At 37.9% G+C, this 15,480-nt stretch overlaps 2 protein-coding genes and 1 non-coding gene across 3 annotated transcripts in view; 2 read left to right on the top strand and 1 right to left on the bottom strand.

The window, feature by feature from the left end:
* The window catches only part of LOC109680562 (uncharacterized), a 472,009-nt gene that overhangs the window by 352,288 nt on the left and 104,241 nt on the right, over positions 1-15,480 (bottom strand). The window lies entirely within an intron of this gene.
* The window catches only part of LOC109675239 (gamma-tubulin complex component 5-like), a 46,843-nt gene that overhangs the window by 21,546 nt on the left and 9,817 nt on the right, over positions 1-15,480 (top strand). The window contains 11 exon segments of the mRNA XM_074061838.1: positions 1,007-1,209; positions 2,231-2,283; positions 2,285-2,344; positions 3,627-3,886; positions 4,768-4,966; positions 5,647-5,835; positions 6,656-6,729; positions 6,732-6,837; positions 9,117-9,201; positions 9,297-9,422; positions 9,877-10,065. Of these exon segments, the coding sequence (XP_073917939.1) occupies positions 1,007-1,209; positions 2,231-2,283; positions 2,285-2,344; positions 3,627-3,886; positions 4,768-4,966; positions 5,647-5,835; positions 6,656-6,729; positions 6,732-6,837; positions 9,117-9,201; positions 9,297-9,422; positions 9,877-10,065 (1,544 nt within the window).
* Positions 13,680-13,841, top strand: LOC141419359 (U1 spliceosomal RNA). Its single transcript, XR_012444137.1, has one exon. It is a non-coding gene; the product is annotated as a U1 spliceosomal RNA (small nuclear RNA).

Raw genomic sequence — 15,480 nt, 5'->3', positions numbered from 1 at the left:
TTTGCAACAGAATTTGAGTGGTAACCACTTACACATTTCAATAATTACATGCATGCAACATGTTTTATGTGGAGCAGATTCTTAAAAATGGAATTACTGTGTCAAACATTAAGTATGTGATGGCATGTGGAATTCTGCTAGATTTTGTCATGTTGCAATATCTTCAGGGAGGTACAGATACTCTTTATATTCTTGTCAGCATTGTATATGCAGATCTGTTTCCTCACACTCCACCAACAGTGTGTTATCAAACTTTTTGGTTTTTGCCAATATGACAAGTATAAAACAGTCAACCAGTGTAGTTTCCCCCTTTTATTTTCATCTACTGCAAAGAGTAGTACAAAGAGGTCCTATGTCCCCATCACCCTATTTCCCCAGTGGTGAAACCTTACATGATTACAAATAGGGTCATAACTGGAAAACTGACATGGTACTACATAGTAGCAAGATTGCAGAACCCCCAACAGTGGTTTCACCAATATTATTTGACCTGGGCAGGGGGCATACATAGCATCTTCAGAATCTTTGCCATTTTATTACATGTATAGATACTTATAATTATTTCCATGTTCAGTTTATGGAGCCATGCTGCCTTTGCTGGGAACTTGCTTGAGCCACCCCTTTGTATGTAGTCATAATTTCCCCTGTCCCCTTACTAAAACAGTGGCCCATGGTAGGGGAGGTTTGCTTTAACTTGTATAGCTTTAGTTTGTATTTTTTATTATAAGTGAAAATCAGTGTCTTTAAGAATCATTGTCTTTCCTTTTTTGTGAGCAGTCACTTCCTTTATACATTATTTTTCTGCTAAGTTTTTCTCCTTGACTTGTAGTTCTTTCTTCCTTAGTGAAATTAGCTTCTTGTGATGTGAATTTAAAATTCACCTCCCTCCGTTTGACCATGTCTTTCCATAAGTCATGGTAGTAACTTAGCATTGTCGGCATTTATATCACATTTTGGACACATACATTTTTCCTTGCAGTTGACACTGATTTATTGATGCTTACAGATACCACAATAACTCTTGCAACAGTGGTGGACAAGTTGTCACCTCACTTGGCTCAGCTCAAGGTTCTGCACAAGGTGTTTAGTACCGGAGTAGCAGAAGTACCACCAGACACTCGGAATGTTGTCCGGGCATCTCACCTACTCAACACCCTGTACAAGGCCATTCTTGAATATGACAGTGTTGGCGAAGCCTCTGAGCAAACTGTATGTGGAACTCTCTGCCTGGTGTCAAATGAATGGTGGATGTGATGGATAACCTGTCATAATTCTTTGTTAAATAATACTTAAATCATGATGTAGCAAGTCAGAGTTTTAAAATTAGCTTTTAAATTAAGATCACTGGAACAAAGAGGCAAGAAAAAGCAAGTTGTGAAAAATACCCAGCTGGGTTATATAGCTATTTACAATAACCCTTCTCTACATGAAAACACAGTTCAGGGGTATGAGATACCTAATCTAGTCACATTCATAGAAAGGGTGTAATGGTGAGTACTGGGGTAGGAGAAGGGAATGGGAAGTTGTTCCATGGGTGCAGGGTACAGAGTTGCAGTGTTACATTGTAAAAAATTCTGGCATCTTTTTCACAACTTTGTGAATGTATTTAATACCTCCAAACATACACTTAAAATGGTTGAGGTGGTACTGGGTTTGATGGCTCATGTCTGCAATCGTAGCACTTTAGACACTAAGGTGGGAGGATTGTAAATTTGAGGCTAGCCTCAAACTTTCCTCAAAAAAAAAGGTTTAAGATGGCAAATTTAATTATATATATTTACTTACCAAAAGTTTTTTAAAAGGACAAACTAACTAAATTATAATCTAGAAAGCTCTAGGTTTTATTTAGGTATATATTCTAGGTGTGCTTCTGTTTTCTTGCCATTTCAGTATAAAGAAGATTGGTTTCTTTCAACAGTGCAGTTTTTTTCCCTACTGAGAGTTATAGGAGAATGAAATCATTTCCTCTGTCCTGATGGCATTTTGTTAGTGGTACTGTGTAGATAGTGTGGCCATACCCATCACCTGGGATGTCGCAGTTTGTGCCTGTGTCTCTTGATTTTCATGATCAGGAGGTTGCTAGAATGAATGGCAAACAATGTGTTTACTTTGTTTCAAAAATATATAAAAACGCAATCACTTTTTAACAGGCATTTTGGTAATGTTTAAACCTCATCTTAACCTAGTGATAGGAACTTTGAGAGCTGACCATGTATGTCCTCATCTTTAGGTTTCCCTCCTGTTCTCTCTCTGGGTGGAAACAGTGCGGCCCTACCTGCAGACTGGATCAGTGGATTGTGCATGGGCACCTGTGGGACAGCGCCAAGGAATTCATCATACAGAGGTGAGGCTGTGCATGGAGTGCAGGGCATGGTGGCATCACTTATTTGATCCCCTGTCAAAATTAAGTGTTTCATGTGGTACTGAAGAGCACCATTCAAACAACAGATCTGTGTTGCCAGTATAGCATAGGCATATTGTGTTGCATCTTTATAGACGATGTCAGGCACCACTCAGTTAAAAATATCTTTGTCCAAGTTTTATGTCAGTTTGTAGCTTTTCATAGTAAATTATATTTTTAATTAAAGTATACGCTGCTTCCCATAAGATGATTTGGATGATATCAAACGGTTACACCTATTCCCATTAAAAATTATCAATAAGGGTGCAAAGCCCCAGTCCTACTGGAAAAAAGAAAAAAAATTTCAATTGGATATGAAAATAATACAGGGTATGCCTCTAATATATTTATTTCTTGGAATAAGCTAATTTTTTTATCCTCAGCACAATATTTAATAAAACTATTAAAGAAAGCCTTAGTTCATTTATGATAATTCCCCTTCTGTTTAGATATGGATTCTAAACAGAATCATACAAAACTGCAGTGGACAACTGTTTTTATACTTTTTAACTTAGTTTTCAGTTCTGTAGCTTGTTGAGATGAATGCTTTCTATCAATAGTAATGAAATGCTTAGGAAAGGGAACTTTGAAGTCTTTACAGCCTGGAAAATTAAGACATGCTTGCATGAATGGACTGGCTTTCCTTCAACTGAATCTTATGTCTGTCGTGGGGTCCTGTTTCATCAGTCTCACATAAGAATTTTCATGAAAATGGGATTCTGACTGTTCTTCTGAAGTGATGAGTGTCCATCATTTCATTGTTAAAAGCCATCCAGTTATTAAACTATGAGGAGCACAGTGGTGGAGAACGTGTTTTAGATGCATAAGGCCCTGCGTCCAATCTCCAGAACAAAAAGACAAAAATAAAAAGAATCTGTATGGGAGAAAAAGGTAGCAAACCCTGGAAATTACTTTCAGAGGAGGTCATAAAATGGGCAAACTTTCATTCTTCTTCTAAAGACCAAATTAACCTTATTTTATTTAATTCCAATTCTGGAAATCATTTCCACTTAAATTTTGCCTCTACCATTCAAAGTATTTATCTGTGGTGCTTTTCTATGTTAAATTGAGATCAGATAAAAATTGCTCTATTTTGCCTGAAAATTGCTTCATCCTACTAATTATTGATATCACTGTGTTTTGGAATGTCTCTAGCCTAAGCTAGAACCACGTGTTCTATGTTTTCAGGGAAGATAAAGTTTAAAATTCTTTTGAATCTCCATAGCAACAAAAATGTTCCAGTAAATCCTAGAGACTTTTGGTATGCAACTTACACATTGTAGAGTGTATCAGAAAATGAAAAAAAAATGAGTGACAATGCCAGTGCGAGTTCTGGCAGTGACCATGGCCCCTCCAGTAGGCAGCACACCATGGTGTCTTTCCTCAAGCCTGTCCTGAAGCAGATCATAATGGCTGGAAAGTCAGTGCAGCTGCTGAAGAACCTGAGGTGTGTAGAGAGCACCGCATGCCAGGCAGCAGCCAGAGGTAACCCTTCCCTTCCCTTCTTTATATGTTGCCCTCAGCCTGGGGTTGACAGCAGCAGTTCACTCTTGTCATCCTGAGGTACCTAATTATTTTGTAACTTGAAGGTGATCAGCCTTTTACTTTAATGGAAATTACCACTATGATTGGATGAGTAATCATGGTGCTTTTGGTTGATAGAACAGTTGTCTTCATTGGAAACCTTTAGCATGGTGTTTGGAAAGGCAATGATAAGTTCCACATGCATTTTTGTCTCTCAGTTCCTTAGGACTGGTCCTTTAAAAAATGCTCTGGCATTTCTTAATTGGTGCAATTTTTAGTTCTTGAGGACAGTGGGCCTTGGCAGTTATTAACATATTAATTACCATATCTACTTTAAATAATATTTTTCCTTTGTGGACTATTTCCTTTTAAACTGAATACTAATTGTAATGAGCTTTCCAAGGCCACTGTTGGCTGTGCAGTATTTTTTCCTATGAAATTTGATCCTAGATGTCTTATTATAATATATGCAGTATGGTATATATACTGCATATATATTAATTTTCAACTGCTCTGCTTTAGGTATTACTCTATGCCTTATACCTTGTATTTAACCCTCAACTTTGCAGTTAACAGAGGCTACAAAATGTTTGACTTTGCTCACTATAAAGGAAAAAGAAACAGAGATAGACCTTCACAAATCAAATACCAGGCTCTATTAAAATGAAATTATGAAATTGAAAATGACCCAAATATTGTATGCACATATGAATAAAAGAAAAAAATATATAAATCTATGAGGATAGGGACAAAAAAATAAATAAATAAAATGAAATGAAATTGATTCCTATTTGTTAACTTGACTTAGGAGATCATAATTCATCTTACATATTGTGTTTCAGATGCAGAAAGAAAAAGCTTACACACACTCTTTTTGGAATGTGTACAGTCACGTCTTCAACATGGAGAAGACTCCACTCCACAGGTCCTTACTTAGCCACAGGCAGCCAGAAAGAACCTAACGAAGATGCAGTCCACTGCTGGAAGGCATCTTGAGCTCGATGATGCACAAGACCCACTGTTGGCCATTAACTTTGCAAGGTGATACACACCTGCAAAATTTTCATTGGTTGAGATGGCAACATCACTTCAATGTTTAGTTAAATTGTTTATTTCTGACAGGTAGGGCTTTCGCCTTAACAACAACGACAAAAACCCTGCTCTTTCTAATAAACAAAATACAAGCAGATGTTATGTTCACATATTTCAGGTGTATAATTTTGCCTTCAGGCCCATGGAAGGGCTGTTGCTCATTCAGAATATGCTCCTGAAAGTCTGTGTAGGCATAAGACACAACACTGAGTCAGAGTCTCCCTCTGGGCTTAGGATGCTTTTAGCCATTTAGCCCCAGTGGAATAAACTGTTAATGCCCACATGGTGACATATTGTCTGATGGCCAGCATTAACCATGTGCACCTAATAGGAGGACCAACTCCAGTACCTGGCCCTAAAGGCAGCAGCAACTCTGATAGGGTGTTTTAGGGAGAAAGGTTTCCTCTTTCTGAAATAATGAATAATTTTAAGACTAAAGGTAATAATGAGACTCTGGTAGAGCACATACCTAGCAAGTGTGAGGCCCTGAGTTCAAATCCTAGTGTTTGTTTCATTGTTGTGACCTGCCCAAAAAAAAAAGAAAGAAAAATTGGACTGTGGGGTTTTGGTTTAAGAGAACTCTGTTAATACCAGTTCATATAAAGAAGGCTTACATTTTTATCTTAAAGGTTGTATTTGGAGCAGAGTGATTTTCATGAGAAGTTTGCTGGTGGTGATGTATGTGTAGACAGATCATCAGAATCTGTGACTTGTCATACTTTTGAATTAACTTTGAGATGTTGCCTCTATCCTCATATTGATAAGCAGTACCTACATTGCTGTGGAAATCTCATGCAAACTCTTAAAAAAGATTATAGGTAAAAAGGAGTAATTTAGGTTTAGAAGTAATCAGTAGTTGATTTCAGAACAGTTGCTTTGGGAGTAGGATGCTGGGGATCAAACCTGGGACTTTTTGCAAATTTATTTTAAAATTCTGTATTTCAAGTTAATTAGAGTAGGGAATAAATATGTAGTAAACAACATTAAGAATATTGACTAACCATTAATGTTTCTTTAAATGTGTTGGGAAGTGTAATTCTTTGAGAATCTATCCCCAATTTTTTTTAAATGCCCAACATAAGTTTTGCTGTCAGAAGAAAAATAGGAAACTACTTGGTAAACGATACCAGTTCCTGAAACTAGCATATCCATATTCACAAGTGACCCCTGTGAAGTTCATAGAAATTAGGTTGTTACAGAATTTTAGATAACAAAAACTGTCTTTATAACTTAAAAAGCAAGTCATGGGCTGGGGGGTGTGGCTCAAGTGGTACAGTGCCTGCATAACATGGTAAATTTTTTTTTTTAAAGCATAGAAAAAAACAGCTGGAGTGAAATGTTCCAAATAGTACCAGTGGATGTTAGGATTTGATTTTTTGTTTGTTTCATTTTTGTGACCTTGTCCAATTTTCTATAATGTTATAGAAAAATATACTATTTCTTTCTGGTTATGAAAGGATAACATACCCTACTTTTATTATTGAAGAAGTATTCTTATTGGAAAAGTCTTTAAGTCTTTAGTATTTCTAATGTTAGTAAGTGTCCACTTTAAACATAGCAGTGCACATACCTGGCACTGGTCAGGAACCCAACCTCATAGCTTAAAAGATTTCTGTCACTTATCTTCTCTTCATTCAGGTTGATAGAGTACTTGCAGGCCATGAGAAATTTTTTCTTAATGGAAGGTGGAGATACCATGTATGACTTCTGCACATAATTTTTGATAAAATAAGAGAAAAGGAAACCTGGCAGAATGCATCTTTTCTACACGTCCAACTCCAAGAAGCAGTAGGACAGCGCTATCCTGAAGATAGTTCACGGTAACATATGGGCAGCACCTTTGACTTTAAGTAGTATAAAGTAGGGTCAGGTGTGATGGCTCACCTCTGTAATCCCAGCTACTTGGGAGGCAGAGATTAGGAGGATTGCATTCAAGGTCAAGAGAAAAGTTAGTGTCTCAAAATAAGTCATACGTGGTGATATATATCTGTCATCCCAGCTACACAGGAGGCAGAGGTAGGATTGTGGGCCAGGGCCAGTCCAGGCAAAAGTACAAGACCCTATCTAAAAAATAACTAAAGCACAAAAGGTGAGGAGCATCGACCAAGTGGTTGTAAGGCCCTAAGTTCAAACCCCAGTACTGCCAAAAAGAAAAACAAGTATAAAGTAAGCCATGTGCCAAGAAATGACCTGTGAATTTTTCATATGTTATCTTACTTGGTCTTCATATTAGCCCTATTAATTTCAATAATTATTTTTAAATTAGAAAATCAAAGCCAGGCATGGTGTTGTATACCAGCTCCCAGCTCCTTGGGAGGCTGAAGCAGGAGAATCTCTTGAGCCCAAGAGTTTGAGGCCAACCTGGGCAGCATAGTGAGACCCTGTCTCAAATCAAAAAAAAAAAAAAAAAAAAAAAAAAGCAAATTGAGATAGTGGGTAGCTATCCCTGCTGAGTGAGAAATGATTTGATGGACCGTCCAGCCTGTCAAAATCTGGTGGCTTCCCTCGTAGGCCTTGTGTACTGCTGCCGAATTTAACATTCCTGCCTCCTCAGGGATATCCCTGTCTTCCCAGGGCTGCCTCAGCTCTCCTGACTGTCTGTCTCTTAGCCTCACTTCCTCCCATCACAAGGGACCTGGCCTGCACAGAGTGACCTCTACTACTCATGCTCTCCTGGGTACCTCACACCAGTTGGGCCACATTAGGTCTCACAAGGAAGGGAGATTTCTTACCGTTTGGCTTAATTTTCCCAACCTCATGTTTAAGATGCATCGCACCATGTTCTCTCTCCTACCTTGCTACACATTTCAGGGATTGGAAATCATTCTGGCTTCCTCAAATGCTTTCTTTCTCCATCCTCCAGTGGCGTATTCTCCTTTTTGTGGCCTGGTGATGGTCTCCTCATTTATTGCTGCCCTGTTTCCTCTGTACCGTGAAGGTGACTTTGGAGGGGATGAGATCAGCCTTATGTCACCTGCTTAGCATAGCACCTGACAAAGTAGTAGTTGCTTGCTAACTACATCACTTAATGAATGTGACATAATAGACTGTTCAGCACTAAAATAATCCTGACTAGTGCCTGTGGGTGGAATGACTCAGCTAATTCATGATCACACATTGTCCTTACTTCTCTGGTATTAAGGGTAGCTCCCCACTTTAAACCTTCCATAATGAGTATCCAGGTATCATCTTCTAGTAGCTCTGTAGAGCTGTGGAGAGTCAACACTTCTCAACACCCCCAGCTATTCTGAGAACTAAACAAGATAAGGACACTTATGTGCCTGAGTAATGCCTGACACATGGGTGTTTCTGTTTTCTGTGTTGCTTTCTTACAGGAATCATTTCAAATAGATTTAAAAACAAAATTAAAATAGATAGGAATGCATGGGAAAAGCAGCATGCAACACCCTGCTGCAAAGAGACCCATTCTTCTGCTCAGGCTCTGAAATGGGCCAGTGCTCAGGAGGCCACTCTTCCCATCCTCTCCTGGCTTACTGAGGAGGCCACTTTTCCCGTTTTTTCTCCACACAAAAGCAGAAAGCTCTGTTTTCTGAGCCTGCCACCTGACTTTTTCACTAGAATTAAGCTTCCAGGCTATTCCCCAACTTTCTTTCAAATTAACTTACCATTTTACCAATGGATTTTACTTTTCTAGCTAAATCCATTGTGTAAAATCTAGCTGGAACTGATATGCATGCCTGTAATCCAAGCATTGCAGAGGCTAAGACAGAATGGTCACAAAAACAAAAACAAAACCCACAAATAAGAAAACAAACCTTTGCCCTTTTTAGTTCTAAAACAAACTTCCTGTTCTGGAATATGTGTAGAAAACATTTATTTGTCACCATAATTAAATTCATGAGTTATGCTGTGTTTCTTTTAAAATGTGTAAATAAATTTTAAAATGAGGTGTATTTGTTTTTTTTTTTTCTTTTTTCTTGTGCTGTAGATTGAACCCAGGGCCTTTCTTATGCTACGCAAGAGCTTTAGTACTGAGTTATACTCCCTGCCCTTGAATTGGTTTTAAAGGAGCATTTTTATATTAGCATAAAACTAAATTATATGAGCATGAAATTAAAACTGAAACTTCTTCATTTAGTCTGTCTATATCTTTTGAAAATGTTGACCCAGCTAAGAAAAAATTACCTGTCCATATCTTAGATGGTGTGACCCTGAGCTACAAGGTAAGCATGCTTTTAATGAACATCTATTGCTATTAAAACTGAAATCACGTAATTGGTTATTTTGTATTCTAATTTTCTGTTTTTTGTTTTTATAGGTCCTGTGGCCTGTAGACATTGTTATAAGTTTGGAATGTCAAAAAATTTATAATCAGGTGTTCCTTCTCCTGTTGCACATAAAATGGGCAAAATATACTCTGGATGTTTTACTCTTTGGTGGCAAGGTGTGTTTTCAGCAGATAAACCTTAATTTAGTTTTAGCCTGAAAAGAAGGAGTTGGTGGATTTTCACCATTTTTTATGTATAAACAAATGAAAACTGTAGCAGCAGTTTTGCAGACCTCAGGTATGTGAGTGAAATGTCAGGAAGTTGTATGTAGAGTTGAACTTAAAGACAATAACTTATTACTGATTTAACCCAAAATACTCTTCTTAGGTTATCCAGAAATGTTTAATGAAGGATTAATGGAACTTTTACATGTTTCCATTAGTGATAGCAAAGGTGATGCAGGGAACTTTTGACACTTGACCTTCCAAAAGCACTGAGATGGGTCCCTGGTACATGCCTGTCAGGGCACACCCAGCAGTGCTGATGCTGTATCCCTCAGAGTTCCCTGCTCATGTAATGAGTGCAGTAAGGTTGGAGGCAGTTTCATTTCCACTTATTTTGCGTTTTCAATCTTTTATAGAACTGGTTAATACTTCAGAAACACCCCAACTTAAAGAAGGCTTTCTTCATGTACAAGACACAGTTGCTCAGTTTGGACCACACAAGGAACCAGTAAGACAGCAGATCCATTGCATGTTCCTCTTAAGAGTGAAGCTGATGCATTTTGTGAACAGTTTGCATAACTACATCATGACCAGGGTTGGTGTCTGTCCATATACCTCAGTTCTGTCACCTTATGTATAGAATGATTTGTAATACATTTTTAAATACAAAGGAACCAGAAAATACTTTGTAGATTGTGCAAATGGGACATACAAGTAATTTGATCATAATACAACATGGCAGTGAAGGGAAAGTTTTTTTAAACACATTAGCACCTGTGTGTACAAAGACTGTGGTCCCTCCTGTCCACAGCTCCTTGGAATGGATGTACCCAAAGCTCCTCTTTTGACACTGCCTTGAGAACTTGCTTCATCACCCACTAAATTTCATCAGTAATAACAGCTGTCCCTGGGAAATGTCTTTAATAGTATCAGCCAAATTCCTCAGGAAGGGGTGGAATGTAAGGAGGACGGTACAGCCATATTATTTATGTTTCTTAAAAATTTTTAAATGTATTTAATTAGTTTGCTTTATTCATTTATTCATATGTGCATACATTGTTTGGGCCATTTCAACCCCCTGCCCTCCATCCCCTCCCTCTCCTTCTTACTCCCATCGCTTCCAGACAGGACCTGTTCTGCCCTCTTCTCCAATTTTGTTGAAGAGTAAACATAAGCAATAATAAGAATGACACAGTGTTTTTGCTAGTTTGAAATAAGATTAGCTATACAGAGAGATTCCTAGCATTGCTTCATGCACAAGTGTATTACAACCTGAATTGATTCATCTCTACCAGACCTCTTCACTACTGATCCGTCACCTTCCCATAGTGGCCTCTGTCGTTTTAAGGTTAATATATGAACTCCTCTGCAGTGGACACTTCAAACATTTTCAAGTTTTGGGTTTCCTACCTATCCCTGTTCCTCCTGTATATGTGTCCTCCCCTTAGCGTGTGACCCAAGTCTAATAATACTGCATTTGTTTTAGATGTAAAGTCCGCATAGGAGGCAGACTATACGATTTGTGGCTTTCTGATCCTGACTAACTATGCTTAAGATGATGTTCTCCAGTTTATCTACTTACTTGCATATGATAAGATTCCATTCTTCTTCATGGCTGAGCAAAATTCCATTGTGTATAAATATCACACCTTCTTAATCCGTTCATCAGTATTGAGGCATCTTGGCTGTTTCCAGTACTTGGCTATTGTGAACAGCGCTGCAAGAAACATGGGTGTGCAGGTGCCTCTGGAGTAACCTGAGTCACATTCGTTTGTGTAAATCCCTAGGAGTAGGATTGCTGGATCTTATGGCAGATCTATGCTTAGTTTTTTAAGAAGCCTCCATATTGTTTTCCAGAGTGGTTGCACTAGCTTGCATTCCCACCAGCAGTATTTGAGGGTTCCTATTTCCCTACATCCTTGCCAACATTTGTTGTTGGTGGTTTTTGATGATAGTTATTCTAACAGGGGTGAGGTGGAACCTTAGTGTGGTTTTAATTTGCATTTCCTTTATGGCCAGAGATGGTGAGCATTTTTTCATGTGTTTTTTGATCATTTGAATTTCTTCTTTTGAAAAAGTTCTGTTTAGTTCAGTCGCCCATTTCTTTAATTGGTTTAGTTTTTTGAGCTCCCTCTATATTCTAGTTTTTAGTCCTTTGATGTACAGCTAGCAAATATTTTCTCCCACTCTGTGGGTGATCTCTTGAGTTTAGAAAGCATTTCTTTTGCTGTGCAGAAGCTTTTTAATTTTATGTAGTCCCTTTTGTCTGTCCTTTCTCTTAGTAGCTGAGCTGTTGGGGTTCTGTTGAGGAAGTCCTTGTCTGTACCTGTTGCTTGCAGAGTATTCCCTGCTCTTTCCTGTACTAGCTTCAGAGTTTCGGGTCTGATGTTTAGGTCCTTGATCCATTTTGAGTTGATACTAATACAGGGTGATAAATACGGATCTAATTTCAGTTTTCTGCAGGCAGATAACCACTTTTCCTAGCAACATTTGTTGAAGAGGCTGTCTTTTGTCCAACATATGTTTTTCATGCCTTTGTCAAAAATAAGGTGGGCATAGCTGTGTGGTTTCATATCTGGGTTCTCTGTTCTATTCCAGTGGTGTTCATGTCTGTTTTTGTGCCAGTACCATGCTGTTTTTGTTGCTACTGCTTTGTAATATAGTTTGAAGTCTGTATTGTGATACCTCCAGCCTTGCTCTTTTTTCTCAATATTCCCTTGACTTTTCCTGGTCTCTTGCATTTCCAAATGAACTTTAGGGTAGAATTTTCAATCTCTGTGATGAATGTCATTGGGATTTTTATGGGAATTGCATTGAACATGTAGATTGCTTTTGGTAGTATACCCATTTTTACTATGTTGATTCTAGCAATCCATGAGCATGGGAGATCTCTCCACCTTCTGTAGTCTTCCTCAGTCTCTTTCTTCAGAAGTTTATAGTTTTCCTTGTAGAGATCATTCACATCCTTTGTAAAGTTTACACCTAGGTATGTGATTTTTTCTGAGGCTATTGTAAATGGAATTATTTCCATATATTATTTCTCAATTTGTTCATTGTTGGTGTATAGAGAAGCTACTGATTTCTGTAAGTTGATTTTGTATCCTGCCACCTTGCTGAATCTGTTTATGGTATCTAGGAGTTTTTGGATAGTTTGTTGGATCTTTAAGATATAGGATCATGTTGTCTGCAAACAGGGATATTTTGACAGTTTCTTTACCTATTTGTATTCCTTTTGTTTCTTCTTCTTGCCTAATTGCTCTGGCTAGAAATTCCAGTACTATGTTGAATAGGAGTGGGAATAGTGGACACCCTTGTCTCATGCCTGAATTTTACGGGAAGTGGTTTCAGTTTTTTTCCATTAAGTATGATGTTGGTTATAGGTTTGTCATACATAGCCTTTATAAGGTTGAGGTACTTTCCTTCTGTGCCTGCTTTTCTTAGAGTTTTTATCATGAAGTGGTATTGGATCTGATCAAAGGCTTTTTCTGCATCTATTGAGATGATCAATGGTTTTTGTCTTTGCTTCTATTAAGGTGCTATATTATATTTATAGATTTGTGTATGTTGAACCATCCTTGCATCTCTAGGATGAAACCAACTTGGTTGTGGTGAATGATCTTTCTGATATGTTGTTGGATTCTGTTTGCCATTATTTTATTGAGGATTTTTGCATCGATGTTCATTAAGGAGATTGGCCTATAGTTCTCCTTTTTGGGGTTGTCGTTGTCTGGTTTTGGGATGAGTATAGTACTGGCTTCATAGAATGAGTTAGGCAGTATTTCTTCCCTTTCAGTTTGTGGAAAAAGTTTTAGGAGAGTTGGTATTAATTCTTTTTTAAAGGTCTGATAGAATTCAGCAGATAAGCCATCAGGTCCTGGACTTTTCTTTTTTGGGAGACTCTTGATTGCTGCTTCAATTTCATTTTGTGTTATAGATCTATTTAGGTGGATAATGTCCTCTTGGTTCAGTTTTGGATGGTCATAAGTATCTAGAAATTTGTCCATTCCTTGAAGATTTTCAAATCTTTTGGAATATAGGTTCTCAAAGTAGTCTCTGATGATTGGCTGGATTTCCGTGGTGTTTGTTATTATTTCCTCTTTTGCATTTCTGATTTTACTGATTTTGGTTTTTTTCTCCCCTCATTTTGGTCAGATTTGCCAGGGGTCTGTCAATCTTGTGTATTTTTTCAAAGAACCAGCTTTTTTCTTTATATATACCTGGCAAGAGAGATACCATGATCACGAAGGTGGTTTTCGCAGTGCAAGGTTTATCCATTGCACTCTGGATGTGCTGACCCCTGCAAGTTCCCCAAATGTGGGAAATTCGACTGCCTAATTTGTGGTAGTGGGCGACTACATTTGACCTCTCCCCTGAAAGAAAGAAAAAAGAACCAGCTTTTTTTTCATTGATTCTTTGGTATTTTTTGGTCTCTGTTTCATTAATTTCGGCCCTAATTTTTATTATTTATCTCCTGCTTCTTTTGGGTTTTGCTTGTTCTTGTTTTCCTAGGAGTTTGAGATGTAGCAGTAGGTCATTGATTTGAGATCTTTCTGTCCTTTAAATATATGCACTCATGGCTATAAACTTTCCTCTTAGGACTACCTTTGCTGTGTCCCATAGGTCATAACCTATAGGTCGTGTTTTCATTTTCATTGACTTCCAGGAACTTTTTAGTTTCCTCTTTTATTTCATTGATGACCCACTGATCATTGAGAAATGTGGTGTTCAGCTTCCAATTGTTTGCATATTTTCTGCTGTTGTTTTTGTTGTCGAGTTCTAGTTTTAATGCATTGTGATCAGATATAATATTTTTTTATATTTGCTGAGGCTTGATTTGTGCCCTAAGATATGATCAGTTTTGGAGAAGGTTCCATGGGCTACTGAAGAAGAAAGTATATTGTGTGGATGTTGGATGAAATATTCTGTAGACATCAGCTAGGTCCCTTTGATCTTGGTGTGATTTAGTTCTAGAACTTCTTTATTGATTTTTATGTATGCTTTTAGGTCGTTCAGAGTATGTTTGATGAAATCGGGTGCACTGATGTTGGGTGCATATAGGTTGATAACTACTATTTCCTTTTGGTGTATTTCTCCTTTTATTAGTATGGAGTGTTCTTTATCTCATTTGATCAATGTAAGTTTGAAGTCTACTTTGTCTGAGATACGTATTGCTACTCCTACCTGTTTTTGGGTCTATTGGCTTGGTAAATCTTCCAGCGTTCCACCCTAAGCCAGTGCTTGTTTCTGTCAATGAGATGGGTTTCCTGTAAACAACAGAGTGTTGGATCTTCCTTTTTAATCCAGTTTGCCAAACAGTGTCTTTTGATGGGGGGGTTAAGTCTATTAACGTCAAGTGTTAATATTTTAGGTATGTTGTTTTTAGGTATTTAGTTGTTTTTGTTGTTTCAGGGTTTGATTGTATACAGCTGGATCAATGTTATGCTCCGATTCCTTGTCTTTTCTTTCCATTTAACATGAGTGGGGGTGCTATGCCTGGGCTGGGGGTGTGGAGGAGTTGGAGTTTTGCCTCTTCTTGGTGGTTTTTCCTGCAAGGCGTATCTCCAGCGTCTCTCCAAGATTTCACTTTAGGAAGAATGCTTTCTGCTTCCTCCCTCTAGCTGCCATCTTGGAATCTCTATCCTAGGGTTGAAGTTATTTTCACTCAGTGCCCAGAATACCTCACTCCATACCCTTCTTGCTTTTAAGGTTTCCTTTGAGAAATCTGCTGTGGTTTTTATGGGTTTTCCTTTGTATCTTATTTGTTTTTTCTTTCTTACATTCTTCAATATTTTTTCCCTATTCTCTCTGCTTGTTGTTTTAATGATAATATGTTGTGAGAAAATTCTGGTTTGGTCCACTTTGTTTGGTGTCCTGGAGGCATCCTGTACATGAATGGGCATAACTTTCTCTAAATTTGGGGAATTTTCTGGTATTATTTTATTGACTATATTACAAATCCCTTTTGCTTGGACCTCTTCTTAGTCAATGCCCATGATTCTCAGGTTCGATT

The sequence above is a fragment of the Castor canadensis genome, chromosome 19 (assembly GCF_047511655.1).
Source record: "Castor canadensis chromosome 19, mCasCan1.hap1v2, whole genome shotgun sequence".
Classification (NCBI taxonomy): domain Eukaryota; kingdom Metazoa; phylum Chordata; class Mammalia; order Rodentia; family Castoridae; genus Castor; species Castor canadensis.
The sequence above is the reverse complement of the archived record's forward strand: the minus strand, read 5'-3'. Positions and strand labels throughout refer to the sequence as shown.